The 25,979-nt window shown below is 37.0% G+C and overlaps 1 protein-coding gene and 1 pseudogene across 5 annotated transcripts in view; both read right to left on the reverse strand.

Annotated features, from left to right (window-relative positions):
* Window positions 1-261: 261 nt before the first annotated feature.
* LOC100762963 (UDP-glucuronosyltransferase 2A1) overlaps window positions 262-25,979 on the reverse strand; it is a 30,078-nt gene continuing 4,360 nt past the window's right edge. Inside the window, exons 2-8 of one of the 5 annotated variants that reach the window (XM_027389255.2) lie at window positions 20,308-20,319; window positions 18,236-18,892; window positions 5,869-6,017; window positions 4,491-4,622; window positions 3,183-3,270; window positions 2,433-2,652; window positions 262-541 (exon numbers count right to left, since the gene is read on the reverse strand). In XM_027389255.2, coding sequence (XP_027245056.1) covers window positions 262-541; window positions 2,433-2,652; window positions 3,183-3,270; window positions 4,491-4,622; window positions 5,869-6,017; window positions 18,236-18,892; window positions 20,308-20,319 — 1,538 coding nt within the window. Of the gene's footprint in view, window positions 542-2,432; window positions 2,653-3,182; window positions 3,271-4,490; window positions 4,623-5,868; window positions 6,018-18,235; window positions 18,954-20,307; window positions 20,320-25,979 lie in introns of those variants that run through there. The other 4 variants (XM_027389253.2, XM_027389254.2, XM_027389252.2 and 1 more) reach the window with 4 other exon arrangements.
* Window positions 8,253-9,029, reverse strand: LOC103161400 (annotated as a pseudogene).

Consider the following 25,979-nt stretch of genomic DNA (forward strand, 5'->3'; position numbering starts at 1 on the left):
TGTATTTTAAAAGACATCCTGAAAAGAACATATTTAAATCAATAGTGCCAGAACTGTCATTGAAATAGCAAAGGAAAGATGAGGCACTTTTCAGGAGAGTATGATTAAATCCTAGAATTTACCTGCAGGCTAGGTTAGGAATATGATGCTTAAAAATGGGACGAGGATAGGTGATTGACAGCTCCAGGTGCCTCTAAGTACTAGAACTACTCCACTTGGTTCTTTAGCAAACCCAGAGACCTTTGTAGTCTTTTCCATGATCTAGTCTCTTTTTTTCTTCTTTCCTGTCTTAACAAACTTTTGGAATACAAACAAACAAGATTTTGCAACCAAGAATATAGCAGATGCCACACAAGCCAGCAGGAACCCAATCACATCCAGCGAGTGGTACTGAAACCAACTGAGGTCATGTGCTGCCACACGCAGGTGTTTGGCTCCCTTGTGGCGCATGACAAACTCAACCCAGAAGACAGCTCGGTCCAGGGGCTTCACTGGCTGATCATGGTGGATTCTTGATAGTCTCATAGCATTTTCTTTATAACTTGAAAAAATGCACAAATGGACATTTTTAAGTGATACATGTTTAACTAGTAGTTTTTTTAATCGCAAGTACATTTTTTACAGACTTAACAGTTTTAACTTTTCTCAAACAGCATGCAGAGCCAGGCAAGCCAGCCAGGTTGAGACACTACCTAAAAACAACAAACAAACAATCCCTCTCAAAAAAAAAACAAAACAAAACAAACAACATAGAGAGCTAAGTATGTGGAACACAATGTATGTTTTCTCTTGGAGTTTCTCAGTAACTAGTGAAGAATTAATAAATTTCACTTAGGTCTGATCATAGCATAAGCTTCCAGAGTGTATTCATGGAGATGTGGAAAGTAATGTGCTTTGGGAAGAGATGTCTTATTGCTTCAATGACATCCTTAGTGCTAGGGAAAAGTGAGTGGAGCTGGGTATTCAAGAGCCACTGTGGAGTCTTTTCACATTTGTTCTTCTTTGTGCACAATAGTGGAGATGTGGCAGGTGCCAGCGGATAGGGAAGAGAGGGTCAGTTTTCTTTAAAGGATTAGCTCCTCATGTCTTAACAATGTTCCAGTGGATAAACCCAAACACATGGGCATGCGCACAGCACAAAGTGGCTTATTAAAAAAACTCAGACAAGAAATGGAAAGGAGTGTATCTGGAAAGAGTTGGGGGAGATATGAGATGGGTATGATCAAAATACCATATATACACGTGTAAAATTCTCAAAGAGTAAAAATATAATACTAAAAGTATCTACGTGTTTTCAATTGTATTTGAACTCTAGTCACTTAAATGCAGTAGTTTACATGTTCATTCCAATGGATTTTAAGTAAATGGTGTTTTATTCACAAATAGAATTTTTGGTTAATATTTTCAATAGACACTTTAAGTTTAAAATTTCCATGTTTGATTGATATAATTTCTATGAATACCAAAGAACTGTCATTTTATAATAAATAATGCAAGATTAATGACCATATTCACATACCATTTCACATTTTAGAAGCAATGTAATATAACTGTCAAAAATTCTAAATAATTAACATCACATCACTATCATTTAAATATTAATATATAATCTTTCATACTTTTAAATTTTTGTGGAATTAGAGACTGGAATGCAAATAGCATATCCTTGTGATTTTAGGTAAAATCAGTAGTGGAATTAACCTTGGAGTTTATGTGATGTTTCAAATGACATGTATTTTAGTATTTAGGTGGAATTTTCTGACAGTAGTTGTGATTCTATTTTCTTGCATTTGTGGTTTTAAAATACAGCATAAAGTCTAGTGACCATTCTGTGCAGTTGAGCTGAAAAGAATCCATAGACTTCCCTACTATAACATTTAATAAAATGAGCCAAGTTACCAGCAATTAAAATCCTGGTAATGGTATATTGAATAGACTGCAAGGTCAACATTTATGAATGATGAAAACTCATACTAAGAATTACTGATGTTTCTAACCCATAATTCAGTTCCTTAACTAAGGGTTTTATAATGTTCAGAGGATTGCAAAATACTCAGAAGTAAGTGTTAACAGTAATGATTGGTCACACTGTGTTAGTTGTTATTTATGCGTGATTAATGTTGAGAACATTATCACTTCCATTTTGTCTATACTGAATGGTTTATAATGCTTAACTTCTTATTTATATTTATAAAATAAAAACCACATAAGAATGCATGCTAATAATACAGTTGGAAGATATAGTGACTGTATATCTAAAGCAGATTTATTTCCTGTTTTTAAGATAGTTGAAATTGAAAGAAGCTGTGTTTACATTTGTTTCTGGTTATTTGAGTTTAAATCAAATTCAAAAGTATGAAATTTTGGACATATTCCAAAACAATGGACAGCCTGACCATGACAGACAGGGCTTATAAAGCTTCAACACTTACGATGGGTCATTGATGACTGTTCTCAGAGCATTGAGCAGATCTACACTCTCCATTGTATTCATGTTCACCTCCACAGCTGCTCCCTTGGCCTTCATGTGAGCGATGTTGTCAGGCTGATCAGCAAACATGGGGAGTCCCACCATAGGGATCCCATGGTAAATGGCCTCATAGATTCCATTTGTTCCACCATGAGTGATAAAAGCTCTGGTTTTGGGGTGTCCTATTTTGAGGGCAAAGGGAGGAATAGGTATAGATTTCAGGCTAATTAGTTGACAGAAATTCAGAAGCAGAAGGGACAAAGGATTACAGTACAAGGCAACATTTTCTATAAACATTGGGCATATGAGGCATTGCTGCTCCAGGAAACTATCCTCCCAGAGAAAGGGGAAATGAACTCTTCTTCTTTGGAAGGTGTTACAGAGGTTGTAATGTCTCACATTTGATGGAAACTTGAAGACTGATGAGATTTTTTAGATTCCCTCTTGTGCATGGCAAAACTGTGGATCTATACAATTTAATTACATTTGTCTTAAATCGGGAGGTGAAGGTCTGCACTGTGTAGCTCAGCAGTGGAACATTTGCTTTGTATGCATTCTTTCCTGGAGTCACTACGCAGTACTACCACAAAAGAGAAACTTGAAGCAATGTAAGAAAGTTTAAAATTATCAGATGTTTTCAACTGACTTGATGGTAAGTAATTGCTTTAACTCTCTCTTGTCTACCAGGATTTATCTGGCCCCAGAGTCTTACCAAGAAGATCATTTTGGGGAATCCAATCAAACAGCCGTGTATTGGATCCTAATGTGGCTGGTATCTTGCCCTTGTACCGCCACAAAACCTGTGGAAGACAATGTATGGTAGAATATCATTTTAAAGAGTATTGCTTTTGTTAATGCTGTGGAACATTTGTTTAGTGATGTAAAGATGTGTGACTTTTGCTTATGGGGCATCTGTTTAACTCTGTGAAGCTGTGTTACTGTGCGTGTCTAAAACACCTGGTGGTCTTCATAAAGAGTTGAATGGTGACCAATAGTGAGGCAGGAGCAAGGACAGGAGGGGCTGGCAGGCAGGTGCTTCCCAATGATTGATGTGAGCTTCCGGTTTGGAGGCCAGTGTTTCTTTACCACCATCTTTTCTTCCTTTCCCTTCGTACTTTCTGCTCCTTTCCTTGTTTTCCTTCCTCTCTTTTTCTTTCCTCTTCTTTTTTTTGCCACTTCATGTCTATCTCATTCTTCCACTTTTTGTTTGATTCAATTTTATTTTTTGAGGGAGAACTAGATAGGTCTTGCCTATAAATCACTTTTTAAAAACTTATTTTTGGAATAATGAGACAAGTTTTTAATTTATAAATGAGAAAGATTGAAAGAGACAAGTGTATGCATAAAAGCCACAAATTTTGAGATGCCTAGTAGCATAATACCTTTGTACAATCCTATGGATAGTAATCAATGCATGACAGATTCTAGATTATTCCATGAATAGCAACTTGAGTTGAAGAATTATAATGATAAATTATAAAATTAACTGTCATAAATTATAAAAACATTGTATTTTAAAATAATATTTGAATTTGTTTTTTTACAACTGTAGAATATTTGATTTAGAAAGAACAATAGATTCTAGGCTTTTTCTTGTAACACCTATATTTTCATGTGGCCTTAATGAGATTCAGAAAGTTGGAGTATAGTTTTTAGCACAATTTCTTTAAAGGGTGTATACTGTTTATGCTGGTAAATCAAATTTCAAAACTTCAGTGGCAGTCAATCCAGGCGAATGATTTTAGAAGTGGCCTAATGTTTTCTTTTCTATTCTATTAGTAGAAAATGACTGTATGTCTATATTTTCACAGTAACTGGATACTAAAGCAAATAACAAATATGTCTAAAAATACCATTTTTATGTTCTATCACTAATTATTGAAAGCTGAAATTCATCGTGTTCAGTGCTGACAGGTTTCAGCTTCAAGCTGTAAGTACCACTACCAGTTGCCACTACAAAAATCGACAATTGTATCAGTCAAAAGCAGTTCTGGTCTCCAGGATCTGGTGTGGTACTTACCTTCTGAGGAATCTGGGCAAGGGCTGATGCAATGAGACAGGCCTTTTCTTCTGTCAGATTTTTGACCATTGACCCCAGAGAAAACACCACAATACCATGTTCCCCTGAGCTCTGGACAAATTCTTCCATTTCCTGCAAACATAACATCCTATTGAAAATGTGTAGAATCATTAGGTGAGATTTTGTTCACTTACAATTCTAGGTATAAAAAAATGGAACTAAGGGTCAAAGAAATTTTTCTGTCTGTCTCTTTCCATGTGAAAGCAGATAGCAACCATATGAGGAAATGTGTTTCCAAAAATGCATAAAGTATATACAAGAACAAATATGACACCAAGTCACCATAGAAGGGAGCAGAAAATAGGGACAGCACCTCTGTTTTTAAGTTGACAGGTAATGCACAAAGTTTAACTGAAAGAAAATGAAATGTTTATTGAATTGGATAAACATAATTAAAGCCAGAGAGTCAGGCTTTTATAATTATTGTTATGTGTGATGAACATAAATAATGCCAATATAATGATCATATAACTATTATAATATTTGAATCTGTCTTTCCATTTTATTATTTTTGTTTGATGTAGAGTCTCAGTCTGCAATAAATGCTCTTTGTTGATCAAACCAAATGTTCTCCAAAAATCATTTAAAATATCCTTTTATCTCCTTAATGAGATTATGCTAAGACCTAAAGTCATCATCATCATCATCATCATCATCATCATCATCATCCTCACCCTCATCATCAGTTCCTGGAGTTTCCATACCTGTCACTACTATGACAGTACAGGTCACCACCATGTCTATTAACCCACAAAACTAAGGTCTTGAGGGCCCTGCCTGATTCTGTGGGCCCTCCACATGGTGCCTCATCAAATCCTCAACAAATAAGAACTTCTCATGAAGGCATCTTTCTCTATTAAACAGTGGGGAAACGTGTCCCTGTTCACAGTTCTGTCTGGCACACAAGAATACTTCAGCAGGACTCCTGGTGATCTATCTATAGCTATACTTTTTCATCCCCCATTACAGTATCCACACTATAGAGACAGACGTTTTCACACACCTTTACTCTCTTTTAAATCTTTATTGAAAATAGATTCTTCTTTCATACAATACATCCCTACCACAGGTTCCCTTTCCCCCACTCCTCCCACCTCCCCACCAACTCCCTCTCCCCAAGATCCACTCTAAGCTTAAATTCTCAAGTCCAAATGATCCACTATAGTTCAGAAAGAGGAACTGTGATGAGAGCAATAAATACCCCTAACATAAAAAAGCTACTCAGTAATACATCTCTGTTATTAAAGTTGTTTACCTGGAAGGAAAAATCGACAATTGTATCACATAATGCCTAAGACCTTACCCTTCATAGACTTACCTTGGGTAAAGGCTTTGCAGGTTTGCAGTGCAGTCCTCCTACAAACTCAAAATTAGGTAAATATGGACGAGGAAATTCAAAATCCCAATATGTTCGCATCAGCCATATCTCAGCTTTCCCCATAGTCTCACATAATGTGGTGGGTCTTCCTGAAGAGTACATATAATATTTCATGGACAGAATTAGAACTTAAGTAAAAAGGTATCACACATATCCTTATAAACCATTGGGAAGAAAACAGGTCAGCTAGGACGCTTGTCATGGCTACATTTTAAAAGAAAAGGACAGTGTGAAAAAGAGGGGATTTAGGGGTAGTGAAAGGAAGGTAATATACAAGAACCATCTCCTATCAATAAAGCAATAAAAATTTAAGTGTAGCTACAACTACCAATGAATCCCACAACAATTTCTTCTCTTTAATAATCAACAGAAGGTAGATTATTTATACACTGTTAGCTACTTGTCACCTTCCAATTGTTCTCCAGTCTCTAGCTAGGAACTAATTTCTATTATGCACAGTGTTATAGTCTCATTTTCAGCATGATGTTAGAAGATTCCTGTTCTGCAAATGATTTGTCCCTATTGTCTCAGTCAGAAAGCCCTAATTAATTCTCTCTCACTACAATACACTTTGAAATGTGAGATACAAATATAGGGATCACTAATATCTTTCCTTACACTTACTGTGGAACTAGAAAAATATTAAATACTACTCTCAAAAGATGTTTAGAGGTGATTATGTTAAAAGACTAAGAGTAGACAATTCTACACAAAGAAAACATGTGCTACAAACGAGAAATGAAACACTCAATGAAACTCTTTCACCATTGGTCTTGTGCAGGAAGTTTAGGTATAATTTTAATGGTCACAATTTAGTATTGTTTGGACACATGCATGAATTCACACAGCCTGACGGCATAGTTAGACAGCAAAGAATGCTGAAATTGGAGTTTCCAGGCAGTGCATTAAAAACATCTCACACCTCCCCACCAAGTTTTTATATCCCTTGCTTGGTTTATACTCTATGTGCTTCTCCCAGCCCTCAGGACAAGTTTAGTAGGTGACTTTCATATGCCTAGATTTAATAAGCAATTACAATAGTTGCTGAATTCTATGTTAAAGCAGCCAGACAAGGATAATTGAAATGACACAGTTAGCAATGTAGTTGTCTGGCAGCAAGAGGCCCTGAACTTACATTCTTAGCATTCTATAAAAGGCTGTCAGTAGCACATACCTGTGATCCCAGTTCTGGGGATTTAGAGAGAAATGAATACTGGGAACTCAATTGATAGCCAGACTAGCCAAATTGGGATTGAAGCTTAGTGAGAACTTATTTTAAAAGTGAAGGTGAGAGCAATAATAAAAGACAGCAGATGCCCTATAGTCCCCACACACATCAACACATGACATACACACACACACACACACACACACACACATACACACACACACACATACACACACACACACACACACACACATACACACACACACACACACACACACATTCACACATACTCAAAGCAGTGATTCATGATTATAAATATGTAGCCCATGGAAAGTAAAGATCATTTGAGCAAGTATTTATACTTGTTGGCAAATCATTTCTTTTTTTTGTGACTCTTAGATAATGTTATTTATTATTTCACACAAAAGTTGGAGACTAATGTTACAACTATTAACTACCTCTTTCCCACCCACCCACCCCTCAAAAGACAGCACAACTTTGTTATAAACACACACACATACACACACACACACACACACACATACACACACACACACCAAAAGACCACTATTCACGTGAGATGGGGGAAATAATAAAAAGACAGAAACACAAGACAGAACATCTTTGCACACTGATACCAACGTGGCCATGACACCAGAGGAAAACAGTCACCGCCAGTTACCACAGATGCCGACAACCAAGGGCACTGGGCTCAGAACAGCGCCATTTCAGGCCATGTTTTGTTTTTTTGTTCTTTTGTTTTGTTTTGTTTTGTTTTTAGACAGGGTTTCTCTGTGTAGCTTTGGAGCCTATCCTGGCACTCACTCTGTAGACCAGGTTAGCCTCAAACTCACAGAGATCCACCTGCCTCTGCCTCCCAAGTGCTGGGATTAAAGGCATGTTTTGGGGCTCTGCAGAAGTAATTGGGGCTGCTGGTTTCAAAGTTCAGGCCACTGGCTGGATATGCTTTTGGCGAGGGAAAAATGTGCCAAGCATCTCCTTCCATTGCAGAGAGAGAAGAGGGCACAGGGAGGGGTCTAGGAGCCCCAAAAGCTTCTTAGGGGCCCAAGAGAAGAGAGACAGGCAAGATTCTCTCCTAGAGAAGAGAAGGCCCTTCATGGACAGAGTTCACAGCCCCTGGGGGACAGCACATTTGCATTTACATGGCATAAATTCCCACTGCCACTGTTGCCATCAGAAAGCTAAGAGTCAGGACCCATCGGAAGAGTGGTGCCTGGGATGAGCTAGTGTTGATCTGGGGCTTCCCTCTGGATGTCTCTGCAGGTGTAGAGTCTTGCACCAGGCTACCAGGTCACCCTGTCACCCTGTGCTTGACCTCAGGTGTCATCTCCAGAGTGTTCATGCAAGAATAATAGAGCTGTTTGAACTTGGTCGGGCTGTCAATGTTGGGGAAGGTGAAAAAGACCAGGCCCTCACCAGAGCTGGGCAGGCCTAGGGCCTTCTGTGCAATCTTCTTTAGCACCTGGCCCCTTGAGAGGTCACCCAAGTAATGGGTGTATGTGTGGGCCACCAGCAGCTCGGGATGAGTGAGCCCTATCTAATGGAGGTGGCTCACATAGTGCTGTGTGGCCGGTGTGTAAGGGATGATCTTCTGCCAGTGGGGACCATACCAGAAGGCCATGTCTTGCTCCAGAGTAGCCCTTCAGTGCAGTTCCTCAGGGAAGTAGAGCAGGGAATAGACTGGGTTCTGCTTATTGGGTTCTACCTCCTCCTCCAAAGCCTTGTAGATGTGGCACAAGGAGGCCATCACCAGCTTAAAGCCTTCCCTGGTCACCTGGCAATTCTGAAAGTTCCTCATGAACTCAGCATTCTCTGCCTGGATGTGCACGTCCTTGGGGGCCTCCTTCAAGTCCTTGGGCATGCTGTTGGGCTGTGGTGGGCATTCCATCACCGGGCTGGGCTGGCTCAGGCTGGTTCTTTCTGTCAGCTTTAGGCTCCCCTCTAATGCTCGAGAGGGCTCTGCTCCGGCAGCCTCCACTCAGTGGTTGTCTGCGGAAACGCTGGAGGCTACAGGCGACTGTCAGCAAATCATTTCTTAACATATACTTTTAACATACTTAGAGGGCAAAAAGATTGTGGAAGCCAAAGGATCAGGGAGTTTGCTGTGACATTGCAATTTCTAGTAATGTCAGAAGCTGCACTGTCAGTCTTATGCTCAAATGGGAACTGAACAAGGACAACAATAGAAATGACAGGGTGGACAGGGGAAAGACATGGAGGACTCAACCCTACACAAAGAACTACTGGTAATGCTAAAAGTAGTAGAAATAGTCTTTCCCAGAGAGAAACACACCAATGGTTTTCCTCTACCAAGAGGTCAACCCTAAAAACATATTTAAGTAATATTATACAGACCAACCAGGTTGTATTTATGTATTTAGGAATATAATTGGCACAAACTTATGCATGTATGTTATAATTAATGAAAAATAGGCCATGATTTTGAAAGAGATTAGAAAGACATATATGAAAGGGATTTAAGGGGAAAAGGGCAAGTGAGGAAATGATATAATAATATATTATCACAAATATAAGAGAAATATATATATCTAAAAATCATAAACTATGCTAAGGTGAACTTAACCAGATATATAAAAATAGTTTACCATATAAAATCAATAATCACAATATACCAAATTGACAAAATAAAGAATTAAAATATTGCGATAAAAGGGCATTTTCTATTAAATTGATTTTCACTTGTAGCTTTTATGTATTTTGATAGCATCTATTATATTTTGAGGTATCACAAAGCATTCTGGTGAGAACTTCATATTTCCCAGTTGCTAGGAGAATGATATGTTGCATTTGTCCTGCTGCTTGCCAAAGTGGAAATGTTGGCATTATATTCTCAGCTAGGTCTATAAGCTCACATAGTGAATTTTCAGTGATCTCACTCTCATAGGGCACAGGGATTCTTTCAAACTTCAGTGCAGAGCATTTGATGTGCTGTGATATAGGAAAATATTCTGATAAGTCAGAACTGTCACCATTGCCTACTCGCAGTGAGCTCCTTGAGAAGAGGCTTTTAGTTTGAGCCAACGGCTCATACCCTAAATGCATTCAAGGACCATGCTTGGAAATCATCCTCAGCAATACAAACTCACAGCAGAAGGACAGCTGAGCCACAGCAGAGCCACAACCATGTCACAGCAGAGCCACAGCACAAAGATAGCTGAGCCACAGCAGAACCATAACAGAGCCACAGCAGAAGGACAGCTGGGACACCGCAGATCCGTAACAGAGACACAGCACAAGGATAGCTGAGCCATGGCAGAACCATAACAAAGCCACAGCAAAGCCACAACAGAGCCACAGCAGAAGGACAGCTTGGCCACAGCAGATCCATAACAGAGCCACAGCAGAGCCACAAGACAACCTCAGGAAGAGGAGAGCTGGGCCATAGCAGATATATAACAAAGCCACAGCACAGCCTCATCAGAAGCACAGATCAGCCATAGTAGAGCCATAACAGAGCCACAGCGACAGAATTGTCATGGTCCATTTCTGAGAAATCACTTTTGTGCCTCTTCACCCTACTCTGCAGAGGTTGAGTGTCTATTCAATTGATGTGGCAATTTAAATGTGAAACAAGTGAAATATTAACTTTCAGAGTTATAAAACCACAAAAGGAGAAAAATCTGACAATTATTGGTTGCAAGATAAATAAAACACCCAGAGACAGATATTGGGGTTCCAAGCTTCAAACTGATGAGCAGAAAAGAAAAGCAGCCAGCCACTAGCTCTTACCTTTATCTCATCACAGACCAAAGGGGCAATCCTCAAACTGCTCCTGACTTCACACCTCAGACTCACTCAGACTGCTATGCTCTCCTCAGTGTGGCTAGAGACTTCAATGTTTTCCTGTCCTCACTGTGGGTAGAGAATGAATGCTCCCTCTGAAACCCTGTGTCTGTCTTAAATGCCTTTCATGAGTCCTGGGATTAATGGTGTGTGCTCCCAGTGCTGAGATCATCTTTGTGTGAGCTATTTGTCATTAGGATTTCCTACATTTCTTACAACTCAGTGTGGCCTTGAACTAACAGAGATCTGTCTACCTCTACCACCCAAAGTGGTGGGATTAAAGTTGTGTACCACCACTGTCTGATCCTATAGCTTAAGACTGACTTTGCTTTCTGAATCCTCAGGCAAGCTTTAATAAATCATAAATAATATATCACCACAGTTATTGTCTGTGTATAGTACATATAAACCCTTTGCTTATGAAATTAGACTATCTAAAGACATATGCCCACTGGTTAATATCAGATATTAATTGGTTAAATTAAATGCTAGTAATACATTTTCACATTAAACAAGTAAGTATAAATTTAATTTTGTTGTTGCCATTAAAATTATTAATGGTAATTTAGTGGAAGCTTGCTTATTCAATTATTTGTATCTGTTTCTATTATCTCATTTTATATTTTATTCAATTATTACAATGGCATAAATTGATATTCAATTTTTTTTCACATTGGTTCCTCCTTTATTTGATTTTGTTCCCTTCATTGTTAAATTCCAGAATATATATATATATATATATATATATATATATATATATATTTGCTTTTTTGAGACAAGGTTTCTCTGTGTAGCTTTGGAGCCTATCCTGGCACTCACTCAGTAGACCAGGCTAGCCTCAAATTCACAGAAATCCACCTGCCTCTGCCTCTCAAGTGCTGGGACTAAAGGCGTGCACCACCAACTCCAGAAGATATTTTATCTCACCTTCTACTTTCAGAGCTTAAGCATTAAAATTGATATTTCTCCATGGACTAGAGTTTCACTTCATTAGGGGATAGAAGCTAAAACCAAGTATTCATACTGGGCATTTTCATTTTTTATGGCATTTAGGTATCTTTGCAGAACAAATCAAGGATTGAGTGCACACATAAACATAGTTATCCTCTCCTCATGTCTAAATATTTTCTTCAATAGTGAGAAAACCATGTCACCACATGGTGATGCATATTTACTCCTTCATTCCTAGTGAAAAAGTAGGCCTATAAAAATACTTACTTGCTGACTAGGGTAAATTTATCATAAAATTTATGAACACTGAAACAATGATCAAAACCTTTCATAAAGAAAGTACTACACAAATGTGCTTTCGAGCATATATTTTTCTAATAGAGTTATAAATAATGAATCTTGTTCTTTTTACCAGGCTGAATAAAGAAAGAAACTAACAGGTATAAAATTTTAGCTACAAATGGAGAGGTAAGCCTAAATTATTTAATATGCTACATACTCAAAATCTATAATCACATATGGATATAAATATCTATTCAAACATGGATAAATAAAACCACTAATGTTGAAAAATATGTAATATATGTATCTCACTAAAATCAACTCAAGATTAGAATAGGGCTTCATATAAAAATATAATTTCACAAACCAATGCTACTAGGCTTAAGGGAAGTATATCAAGCATTGGCATTATATCTTGTGATAGCTAAAAATAATTTGATAAAACTTACTTTAAGCTTTAACACTTAATTTTTGTGAAATGTTTTATATACAAAAGACTCTTTTTTTAAAAAAAAGAACTACTTTGTTATTTATTTTACTTTTTAAAAAGCAACCTAAAATGCTAGTAGTGGTAAGCTAAAACCAGTACATTAATGAAGCAACCCAGACCACAATTAAGGTCCAACAAGACATAGACATGCTCCAATGGTAGGGGCAGATACAGCCCAAAAGTAGTAGGACAAATTATGATGAAGACATATGACTTCATATCAATATTAGACATAAAACTTCATATCAATATTAGAATTTGAATAGAAAGCATGCTGGGAGAAGACAAACCAGATAGAGCATAATGTTTAGCTTTTTACTGCAAGTGATATGAGTATGAATATGAAAGATCATCATAAATCTATGGTTTATTTAGAGTGCTAATACTTTTGATATCTTGTGTACATAAGGAGCATTTATTATTCTTATTACTAACAGACTCTAAAATTTAATGGCAAGTAATATATTGATAAAATATAATAATTATTTCCATTTTAAAACTTTTATCTTTAGCAAATGCTTGATAATGAGACTGATGACTAATTCATATGCCATCGTATAGCCTTCATCCAACAGCTGATGGAAGTAGAAACAGATACCCACAGCTAAACCTTGAACTGAAATGAAATTCATATGCAGAGAAGGAGGACTGATGAGCAAAGGGGTCCAGCCAGGCTGGTAAAACCCACAGAAACACCTGACCTGAACAAAGGAGTGCTCTTGGTCCCCAGATTGATAGCTGGGAACCAGCATGGGACTGATCCAGACCCCCTGAATGTGGGTGTCAGTGAGGAGACCTTGGAAATATATGGGGCCCCTTGTAGTGGATCAGTACTTATCCCCAGCATAGGAATGGACTCTGGGAGCCCATTCCAATTGGAGGGATACTCCCTGAGACTAGACACAAGGGGGTTGTCCTAGTCCCTATCCCAAAGAATATGACAGACTTTGAAGACCCCCCCCCCATGGAAGGCTTCACCCTCCCTGGTGAGCAGAAAGGGTATGGGATATGTAGGGTGTTAGTGGGGGGGGGGTGCAGGGGAGGGAGAGGGCCCTGGGATTCACATGTAAAATAATTTTCTTTCTAATAAAAAAAGAAATATTAATGTTATTGTTTAAATGCTTTTATAGGCCCTAATACTGGGTAAAAGTACGACCTTCTGAAATGTAAGTATCACATAAAGCATGTATCTGAATTTGAGAATGTTGTAAAAATGATGGCAAAAAGACTCCTATGCCTGTCCAGTTTGATGTATTTGAAGCCATGCAACCATCATAGTAATCTGAGTCAGAATATATTCAGTATTTCTGAAAGTTTCTTCTGCTTTTTTATTGTTTTGTGATTATTATCATTGTCTATGTGGAAGGAAGCCTTAGACAGGTGTGCTTAGCACAATGCTGTGGTGTATAATACATTACAATTGACTGCTACACAATGGCATGAACATCCCAAGGACGCGTTCACTTTTGTAATTGGACCTTTTCCTGATACCTTCCAATTCCTGTCTGTGGGTAGCTTCCAGAAATTGTTAGTTCTCATTATTCTTCTCTAATCTTGACAACTTTATATTTAACTTCACATGGTAATATATATAATATCATCCTTCTGTGTGAAGCCCATTGCACAATCTGTAACAAGCTCTAGTTTCACTAGATGAGTTACAATAACAGAATTTTTCTTTTCAGTATGTTTGATATTTCACCTGAGACATAAACCATAATTTCCTCTGCCTTTGATTTCCCAATAGAACTTAAATTGTTTTTGTGTTCTAGCTAGCTCCATGGATCCAACTGTCTCTACCTCTAGAGCTCTGGTATTAGAAGTATATGCAACTGTGTCCTGCATTTTCGTGGGAATTCTGAAGATCAGTAACAAACTCTCATACTTGTAAAGCTAGCTCATCACTGACTAAGCACTCTTACAAGCCCCATTTTGATTGTCTTCATTTGTAGAAGTATTTTTAAGTTAATAATAATGTCTAATGTTTAGTTAACTGCATCTATCTGAATAAACTAACTAGCAGTCTCAGAAAATGCAAAGACAATGCATTTAAAAGAATTTAAAGATGTGACTTGAGGATAAGATAAATATTTAGGTAATAAAATTTATAAGAAGGACTTGATTACTTACCTAAAGTAAAATCTTCCCCTTACTAAACTCATGCTTTGTTTTGTAATCTGTTGCCATGATGGAATTAATTTGAGCTCTACTGTGATGCTGCTCCACCCTGTGTATATTCTTTGAGAGTTTCATGCAATTTAGCCTGATTATTTTCATCCCTTACCAGTCCTTTCCAGATCTACCTTCTTCCATACTCACCCAATTTTTTTCCTTTTTTTCTTTTAATTAGAAAGAAAGTTATTTTCAAGTCAATCCCAGGTCCCGTTCCCTCCCCTCCTCCCTTACCTCCCCAACTAACACCCTACCTATCCCATACCCATTCTGCTCCCAAGGGAGGGTGAGGCCTTCCATGGAGGATCTTCAGAGTCTGTCATATCCTTTGGGATAGGGCCTAGGCCAACTTCCTTGTGTCTAGGCTCAGGGAGTATTCCTCCATGTGGGATGGGAATCCCAGAGTCCATTCCTATGCTAGGGATAAGTACTGATCCACTACAAGGGGTCCCATAGATTTTCTAGGTCTCCTCACTGATACCCACATTCAAGTCTGGATCAGTCCCATGCTGGTTTCCCAGCTTTCAGTCTGGGGACCAAGAGTTCTCCCTTGTTCAGGTCAGCTGTTTCTGTGGGTTTCACCAGCTTGGTCTGGACCCCTTTGCTCATCAGTCCTCCTTCTCTGCAGCTGGATTCCTCACCCAACTTTTTGTCTACTTTTTTAATCCTTCTAGATAAATGTGTGCTGCCTTAATATTCTTAAATGCATGATCTTCTAGGGAAGCTTGCAGAGTTACTACACTCTCAGAGAAAACTCTCTCTTTTCTAGCAGCCGACAATTGCCAGTGGCTCCAGGGTTGGGATTTCATGACCAGCTCCTGTCACCAATTTAGATTTGGTACAGCTTTGGCTTACAAAGGTTTTCTCCATATTGTTGTAATTGGTTTGAACTCATATATGTAGTTGCACTGCTACATGCAAAAGATGTTTTTTCTTGTAATCATCCTCTTCCTCTGCATGCATCTCTGTATGTACATATGAAGTCATGCACTACCTCTGCCTGTGTCTGTCTGTTTCATACACATGTAATCAAACTCAGGTGTCATTTCCCAGGTGCTATGTATTTGTTGTTGTTGTTGAGCTGGGGTTTCCCAGTAACTTGCCAAGTGGACTAGGCTGGGTGACCAACCACTCTCCAGGGAATTGGTACTACAAGTATGCACAACTATGTCTTGCTGGTTTTGTCTGTTTGTCATCGTTGTTGATTGTTTTGTTTTGTTTTGTTTTAAATATATGTTCCCCGTATTGAACTCAATGCTTGCAAGGCAAACACTTTATGTTATTTTGCAGACATGTATTCATTAATTTTTAGGTATTGCTCCTCATGGGAATGTAATCATGACTCTGCCATTGAGGAGTTAATGATGAGTATGGTGTAAACTATATTCAGCCTTGTTTTTTACAAGTGACATATCTTCTTAGAGTCAAGGGAAATTATTAACACAATTTATAGAGAATGAAGGACTCTGACTGAAACCTTTAATCAGTCATATCCTTGATATCAGACCAAACACGATAGATCTCTATCCAAAAATTCACATACTTTCCAAAGCCTTTACTTACTTACTGTTTAATTCTCTGCATTAAGGAAGGCACACAGTCATCTCATTTAGTGCCCGTGGAACTCGCTGTATGGTGCAAACATGAGCAATGAACAATAGTTATTACAGAACATGTTTCAAAAGTCGAGAGATGACCATATAGATGATGCTAAAATCTAAATGAAAATGTGTGTTTGGGGAGCTGAAGAAATGACTCAGCAGTTAACAATAAATAAAGTTCCTTCAGAATACCCATATTCAGTTACCAGCATCTATACCAGGTAGCTCACACTCACATGTAACTTCCAACCTAGGGGCACACTACCCATCTAGCCTTCACAGGGAAGTGCATGCCATATACCCATACACAGACACACACATACCCATAATTTAAAAAAAGAAAAAGAAATCTAATGAAGTGATTTTGAGGCATAAACTAAAATGCTTCCAATAGAATTCTCAGTTACAGAATATAAAAATGAATCATTTTAACTTGTCAGTTTCTAGTAACCAGACCTTCAGAGATCATGTAAAATTTTAACTTAAATTTCATACTTTACCTTATTTTCATGACAAGTAGAATATCTTTCCTCTATGAAATTTTATGAAGAAACAAAAAAATTTACTGTGGAAATTTTGTTAAAGGACATTCAACACACACAAAAAGCAAAACACGAATGATTTTATCTGCGATAGAAAAAGGTAAAGTGAAACAGAATTTCATTATTCTAGGATTTATGGCATCCTGTGGCCAATAATTCTTTTTAAGCCTGAAATACTTTTGACACAGGAAAAGCACTCAGCACCCTTGGAGCCTTGTTTAAATGTCATTCTTACTTTGGATACCCACCATGGCCCCTCTTTATATGTACAATTTCAATTTCAGTTCCACCCCAAAACATTTGTTTTCTTATTCTACCACACAGCACATAGCACAGGCTAATATATTTTCTATATTTATATATAATATAATATTATCTATAGTACATTCTGAATTTAGAATGTAAGTTTTAAACTTATTATATTTCTTACACATAGGAAATTATTCAGCACCTATTTTATGTTCAGTAACTATTCCTTTGCACACAGAAAACAAGAGGTGAGAAAAAGTATAGAGAGAGTTACAAAGGAGGAAAAACTATGTGAGAGGAGAATGTTTTGCACCTAACTTCTGAAAGCAAATGCTGCAGGCAACATTCAGCATTAATCTATGAAGTAATTAATCCCCCTGAGCTTTAACATATCTGGAGGAAATCTCATGAGCATCAGAAAGAACAATAATATAAGCCACCATCCAGAACTGGCTTTCTCAGTTGACATTATTTTATTTTATTGATTCTCATAAAGAACCTCTGATGCCAAAAGTCTTTAAATACACAGAAGATACAGATGTACCATGATGAGAAAGGGCTAACCCCTCCTGAGATGTCTGGGACAAATAGGGAACAGCAGGCTAGAATGTAAATGTGGGTTTTCCAGTGATAGTCTTTTGTGTTTTCTAATGTATTTTTTGCAAATAAAGAAAGGCTGAAGAATGGAAGAATTATCTATTATCACAATATTTTCCATTTTGTTTGTGTGGTTATGTCATAATTTACCTCAGTAAAGGGGATTTCATTGGTATGTGAAGGTTTATTTAAACATCAAAAAGCTACTGACTAAAAGCATTTTCTTTCCAGTGAATAAGAACTGCATACAAATTCATATCAACATAACATATTTTGAAGAGTTTCCTTTAAAAAAAACTATAATTAAAGACTCAGAGATATTCCAAGTATGTTCACTCATTGTGGCTTGTCCAGAGGGGTGGATAACTTTAGTTGAATGAGTAAGGATGATAGTACCTGGTGTCATCAACAGAAGAATGTTGAGACTCACCTAGAACTCTGCTGTAGTATGAATTCCATCTTCCCCAGTAGGACTGAAATATATAGTCTTGCAGATAGTAAGATAAGGTGTTCTTAACTCTTTCACCAAAGGACATCTGGTCAGTGAGCTCTGATAAGGCTGCAGGTACATAAGAGACTGGTGCGGGGATTTTCCCACAGTGCCTCTCCACTGTAAAGGCTGGAGAGTAGCGCAATGTGTACATAAATGGAATTCCCAATTTCAGAGCCACCAGATCACCACAGGTTGTTGTTGGGTCAGCTATTAACACATTGAAGCCACAGTTCTGAAGTTTTGCCATTAGTGTGGTATTGTTTAGTACACCATCACAGAGATTAATATTAATTTGATAGAAAGTCTCAAATAATTTTCCTAGTTCTTTGTAGAAAGTCCACATGGAAAGAGGTGTTGGCCTGTGGTCTAGCCACAGGGCTATCATGTGTTCAATCATTTCATCTATGTTGCTTTTCGTGAAGGAAACTGGAACCTCTTCAAAATGCACAAAGGCAGCAGTACTGGATTTGATCAAGAGAGTTTCTGATGAAGCCAGTACAGTCACACTGTGATTTCTTCTAATCAACTCTTCAAGGAGGGTTTTGATATTTAGCCAATGGCTGCCATCTGCAGGCCAAATTAACACATTCCCACTGAAGACAATTTCAGTCAGAGCCAAATGAAAAACAAGCAGCTGGGAAAACTTCTTAATCATGGTGGCACCCACCGTGGGAAACTGCCTACTGTGGCTCTTTTAAATGAAAAAGAAAAATTCAATGTATATAGGTAGATTTCAGATAAATAATATCGAATATGATAATTTAATTACACCCATTCATAGGCCAGTTGTTATGTAAATTAAGATGTATTTTACACAATTACAGTGAGGGTCCAAGTGTGCTACGGACAACAGAATAATGCAGCAACAGTTCAGCACATATGTCCCATGTGTTCCCATCATCTAAGAATGTGCTTTTGACCAATGAGAGAAACTTCTTTATCATTTCTAGGCTCCTGAAGGAGAAGAGTCTTTAGAATAAGAAGCTAGAAGAGCATGGAGAAGTTAGAAATAGGACAGGATTATTAGAGTGGAAACAGAAAAATAAAGAGCACAGGAAATAAAGAGCATGACCCTCAGATTGTGTGAGAAGTTACTACAGAAATCTTTTACCCCTTCCTTTGCTCCTGAGAAGCATTTCACCTTTAGAACCCTGTGAAGGGGCTGGAACAGGTCTCTTAGCCTTTACACAAGTGTAATGAAAAGAAGCTATGAAATGGGTGTCTGTGTGTTCTGTGATGCCAGATGCACTTTGTAAAATCATATGTGTCCTCATTATAAGCCATTTCTGTATACATTGTCTTATTAGACCATTGTGTGTCAAGCATTATCTCCTTCACTTCACTGAGAACTGTAATAGAGTGCTAAAACTAACATGACAAAGTTATCTAACTTGGAGTATATTCATAAGTCACTGCTGAACCAGCATTATCATACACAATTAGGAAGAAACCTGAAAAAACTTCTATTTATTGGATAATTCCTCTAACAACTATTTTTAGAAGTTTTAGATTGATGGGGTTTATGTTAGTAAACATTGTATAGAGGATGACACTTTTACTCTGAGTGATTTGTCCTTGCTTTTCACTTCCTTGTTACAGGCAATTCTTTTTTTCCTTCTTTTTTTTAGAATTAATATTTATTTAAATTAAAAACAATCTTATTTTACATATCAATCTCAGTTCCCTGTCCCTCCTGTCCTCTCATTCCCAACACCAACCCCCCATCCTAGCCCCTATCCACTCCTCGGGGAGGGTGAGGCCTCCCATGGAGGCCTCAAAATCTGTCACATCATTTGGGGCAGGACCTAAGACCTCCCCCATGTATCTAGGCTGAGAGTGTATCCCTCCATAGGGAATAGATTTCCAAAGCCCATTTGTGCACTAAAGATAAGTACTGGTTCCACTGACAGAGGCCCCATAGACTTCCCAGGTCGCTCACCTGACACCCATGTTCAGGGGGCCTGGTTTGGTCCTATGCTGGCTCCCCGGTTGTCAGACTGTGGTCTGTGAGCTCCCACTTGCTTTTTTTCCTTCTTAAGGTGCAACTTAAAACAATTCAAAACAGTTCCTTGAAGGCTGTTGAAATAGGGTGTGTTTTACATGATCTATATAGGAGGCTAAACAAGAGGAAACCAAGAGTATAGTAAGTCCCAACCAAAAACATTATATCCAGTGAAGGTTTTGTGATGTTGGAGAATTGTCTGGACCCTCTCAGCCTAACTTTTCTTGGGTGCAAATGAAAGACAGAAGAACTAATTTGTTAGATTGCTTTGCAAGTCAGCAATCTCTGCAGAGCTACAGTGAAGACTGCTTCCCTCAGAGCAATAACATTATATTCTTTACAGTTTTATAAATTTTTCCAAAGCAGATTAAAGAATCCAATGACTAAATTAGTAATCTAGCTTTTGACATGGGTGAACAAGAGTTTAGAGGTACCACTTGAATTTCTGAACAAATCTGAACCAAGCAAAGGCAGTTACATAATGTTGGAATGTTAGACTCATCACAATGCCATTAAACAGAGCCATGAGAAGAAATAAGATGATCAAAAGGATAAAAAGGTGCATGGCATCAAACTATGTACTATCCCCTCACATTTTTTAATGCAGAGGCTGAAAATCAAAGACAGGTAAGATCTTTTTGCTTCCAGGAGACCTAAGACTGGTCATGCATGACAGAGTGTGTGTTCCAAAGACAGATAAGGCTGGGAGGTGGAAGAACACAACCTAAGAAAGACACAGTCATCTGTCCTGTAGCAGAAGCTCAGGTATTAATTAATTAAATTTAGAAGGGGAAATTGTCAGGGCCCATATAGATGGCTCCATTTCATCTTGTCCCTAGGTCAGAGAGTTCAAAACGATCCTTAGTTAGTCATAAGAACTAAAAGTCTAAAGCATGGCTACAGTAGGATGCTTGATCTTGGTCTTGGGTATCTTATCTAAATTACAACAGACTTAGTCTGGGGTGTGGTTACTCTTGACTCTCAAAGCCAGATAATGAGAAGTTGAATCTAAGTTGTGGTTACTGAATCCTTGGAGAATTAAGGAAGAAAGTCTGTTTGTTATGTATACATGGTACCATGTCTTCCTCTTTTGTTTAAGGTATTTAAGAATGGTGAAGAATAAAGTCAAAGAGTTCAGTATTTTAAAAAAAAAAAGATAAAAAGAAAAGTTGAAGAATGGACATTAAGTATCAGACTTTACTTCATAATCAGTTACTCTTGAATCCTGAAATTCCAAGTTCTTTAGTAACTAAAGGACCAAAAAGAAGGAGAAAGAAAAACTTGGGGAAGATGTGCTGTCAGAACATTTTGTTTTTGTTATTTTTGTAATTTCTGAGGAGACAGCTTCAATTTGAAGATTGCTATAGTATTTTGCACCAATTCAATTTTGAAACACAGAAGCCAGAGCATAGAGTGAAATATATCATACCAGTGGCCATAAAGAGCTCCGTTGGCAGCACCACTAAATGACTTGGGAGTTTAAAACAGGAAATTTTCAGAGTCAGTTTCTTACTTTTAAAGGGTCCTTTCTGGGCAGTAAAATAACTTTATTACTCTGTGATAAATGATGTTTTTAGTTAACAGCAATGCATGTATTTCTTTGTTTAGAAATTATACTTGAATGGTAGAGAGTTTATCTTATGAGAACTGCTTTAGGCATCTGTTGTATTTTGTTCTCTAGTTTCATATGCTACCAAAATATTTCATAATTGCAAATTCAAAACATGCAGTAACATTTTATTTATGGATGTTTGTAGGTATTATCTTATGGAGTTAAATGTCCATAAATGGAAAAAGAAGAATTTAAATCAAATCTGTCTGATATAAAAATGAAAGTGGCACTTAACTAGATAAAATTACATATTAATTTTTAAATCTTTATTTCACATTAATCATTTAGTCTCCATGAGTACCTGGTTCAAATAAATATCTGAATATGACATTTAGTTATAATAGTTTATTGCTATTTCAAATTTCTCAGTTAATTTTATATGTAATACTATATTATGAAATTATATATAATATATTATCCTAAATATATAAAAGATGTTCCCTCAAATTACTGCTTATTTTGTAGTGGTCAGAGCATAAAACTTAAATACATAATGGATTTTACATAGTCCACTGTTATGAAATATTTATATTATTGTCTCTTTAAGAGATTACAAAACTTTGGTGGTTTTGAAAAATATTATAAAAATAAATAAAAATTACCTGGATCAAGTTTAAGCAATCATATTTGAAATGTGCAGACCCTTTTTCTTATTTTCAGCTAAAGGATGTTTACAGAAGTCTCTTAGAGATAGAAAATATATCCCAGACAACAGATCTCAGACATCAGAGAACCACAGAGAGCTATTCCTTAAGGAATAATGAATAGTATAGTAACAACACAGGTAATTAAACTTCATGCATCTAATTTAAAAAGGCAAATACATAATTACACATTGTAAAAAATGAAAGGAATATAAGAATGTTCAAGTAAAACTACATCAAATAACTGATAGATTTCTGTCTTAAATTTAAATTGGAAGAAAAATTTCTCAAGTTTGGTATGGAAATCCCTCAGCTTGATGCTAACTTATGATTATTTTAGTTATTCAGGGTCTTTTGTGATTTTATATGAGTTTTAGTTTAGTTTTGGTTTGGTTTTTCTATTTCTGAGAGAGTGTCATGGGGATTTTGATTAGGATTGCATTAGATCTGTAAATTGCTCCTGGTAGCATGGATATTTTTCACAATACTAATTCTACTGATCCTTGGGCAAGGAGAGTCAGTCTTTTCATCTTCTAGTGCCTTTTTCAAATCTCTTCCTTCAATTATTCACATCTTTTACCAGAGAGTTCTTTCAGCTCCCAGGTCAAGTTCCTTTGATATATTTTTGAAGCTACTATGAATGGCAGTTTTCCATAATTTCTTTCTCAGCATGCCTTTTATCAGTATATACTATATTCTAAATAATACTACTTATTTTCATCAGGATCCTTATTTTTAATGCTGAAACTAATGACCATTTTTATGTTTTCTGATGGAATTTTTGGAATCTCTTATAAAACCATCGGCAAATAGGGATAACTTGACTTGTTTTCCTACTTGTAGTGTTTTAATTTCCTAGCTTTGTCTTATTCCTATAGCACAGCATTGGAAAGAAGCAGGGGTGGTGGACAGACCTGTATCTATCCTGATTTTAGTGTGTTTTGCTTTGTGTTTTTCCCAATTTAGGATTATGTTGTCCATGGGTTTATTATGTTGAGATAGTTCAACCTCAACTGATACAAGTACAATACACTATACAACTAAGCCTCAGTGAAAATAAAAAAGAGGGGGTGAGAAGGTTGTAAGAACAGGGGGATCCAGGACTCCTGCTGCTAGACAATGTCCCCTAGACACAAAGGGAAAATCTGCCCATGAAATCTCAACAATATGGTTGCCTAAACAAGAACAGAATAATGATGTCAGTTGATACCTCCACAAACAGGGTGAATTCAATATGGTTCCACCACTAGATGAATATCTACAGATGGCTAACTACTCCCAAGAGAGGCAGAACTAATTTGCTTCAATGAGGAGCTCCTACCTTGGTTTGTAAATCCTAAGTAGTAAGCTTTGAAGGCATGCACATATATCGATGCCAAGTGGACTTTAGACATATATAAATACATACATGTGCATATACATGTGATAATAATTGACAAATATTATGACTGGGAAGTAGAGGGAGAAGACAGGAGAGGGATAAAGGAGAGGTGGAGATGAGATAGGTGCAGTAATAGTGTATGAAGTTATCAAAAACAAATCAGAACAAAACTCTAAAAGTGAGAAGGCATGGGAGATTAATTTGAACACTATTTCTTTAAGTTATTAGTATAATAACCTGCATGATATTTTGAAACTTGAATACCTTTATCTGTAATATTGATTTTCCTTCCTCAGAAGTGGAGTAAATTAGTTACGAAGATATGTGGCAAAATACAAAGCTTTTACCGAAACACCAGGAACTGTGTAAGTTAATTATTGCTAGTTACTATTACCACAGATCCCTGAGAGTTAATGAAATAGTCATGACTTGGGAAAATGTGCAATTTTGACATTATGAGGTATAATTCCTAGTAATTATGAGAGATTAAGTACCCACTCTGTGGTTCTCATTACGTTTTTCCACAGGGAAGTAGTCACTGGGAAATTTGGCTCATGTATTTTCCCAGCTGTGACAATTTGAGACGAAAAAATGTCTTGGAAGCCATTACAAAAACTTATATTAGAACAGGGGGGAGAAAGTAGATGATAAATTAACATGACCCTTTGGAAAGAAAACTAAATCTGCTGCCTGCATCATTCTCATCACTATTCTACATCAATGATAATATTGCATTAAAATGAATTACTTACTCCAGCATATCATTATTTTTTATTCTTACCTGATCGCTTAAAAATGAGTGTTCATGTCCCTCAGATCACCAGTTTACTCTGTCTTCGTAAGAAACAAACTTATATAGGCATTCCGAGTCAAAAGGGGGTAAGTCAATTGGCAACATGATGTGCTTTATATCAAGATAACATGTAAGAACATTTACGTAAACCCTCATTATTTTCTCAGCAACAAATTGTAAAGAAATTTTAGCCCTTCCTGCCCTGAGTCTAGCACAGTGTGATTCTATAACCAGCATTAACTTAGAGGCAAAGAACAATGGGCTTTATGTTTCTGAAACTCCACCCTAGAGAAGGTTAAGTGACAAATAATCGCACAAGTATCACAGTAATCATAAGAAATATGAATATAAAGTTGAGAATGGCTTGTTGATAATAGGTATGAAGAGATAAAGGAGACTTGACCAATTATAGTGTTTCATTTTTCCATGAAATCTGTCCTTTTCTTCACCTCTCCATCTTTTTAAAGAAAGTGTTGGACTGCTCAATGTGGCCCATTTGTTTGACTCTTCATACTTTCCCATATAGTCAGCAGACCTACCTGTGTTGTCTCTGATGGGCAGAAGGACTAAGATATCATTTACATGTTGAAATAGATCATTAGTTTGTGAGTCATGGAAGAAAGGTTAACACTGTCAGAGAAGTTGATAAATGTAGTTAACACAGAATAAAAAGTTGAAATTGGCATCCCAGATTTTAGTAACATTCATCCAACTTCAGTATCCTCTATTTGCATCCAAACCTCACTTGTGAATAATTATTCTAATCAATAGGTATAAATTCACAATTATTTTAGATTGAATATTTGAAAGAAGTCAGGGTTCAGGGTATAATTACAAAGAAACATCTAGAGATTTTCTCTTTTTTAAAATTCTTGTGAACCACTGGTTTGCACTCTTCATTTTATCATTTTTAAAGGCTGCTTGATGTAATTCAATATTTTCACTCATTAGCTAATGAGTGTTGCTGCGTCATAGAAGTACTAACTGGCAAACACTATAATTTCCCCATTTGTACACAATGATGTTCACTGATTTAAACTAAATTTGAATTTCACCAGCTCTATTAATGAAGATGATTGGAAGCACAATCTCAAATTTGATGTTCCAAAAGACACAATAAACTTCAGAACTTAGCAACAAGACATGTATCTCATCAAATGTGAGTTCCATTCCTTGTTTGTCTCATTTTCACTGAGAATAGTTCAATTGTATCAGGTCAATAAAATATAATACTGATAGTTAGCATGTA

Source organism: Cricetulus griseus (genome assembly GCF_003668045.3).
Source record: "Cricetulus griseus strain 17A/GY chromosome 1 unlocalized genomic scaffold, alternate assembly CriGri-PICRH-1.0 chr1_1, whole genome shotgun sequence".
Classification (NCBI taxonomy): Eukaryota; Metazoa; Chordata; class Mammalia; order Rodentia; family Cricetidae; genus Cricetulus; species Cricetulus griseus.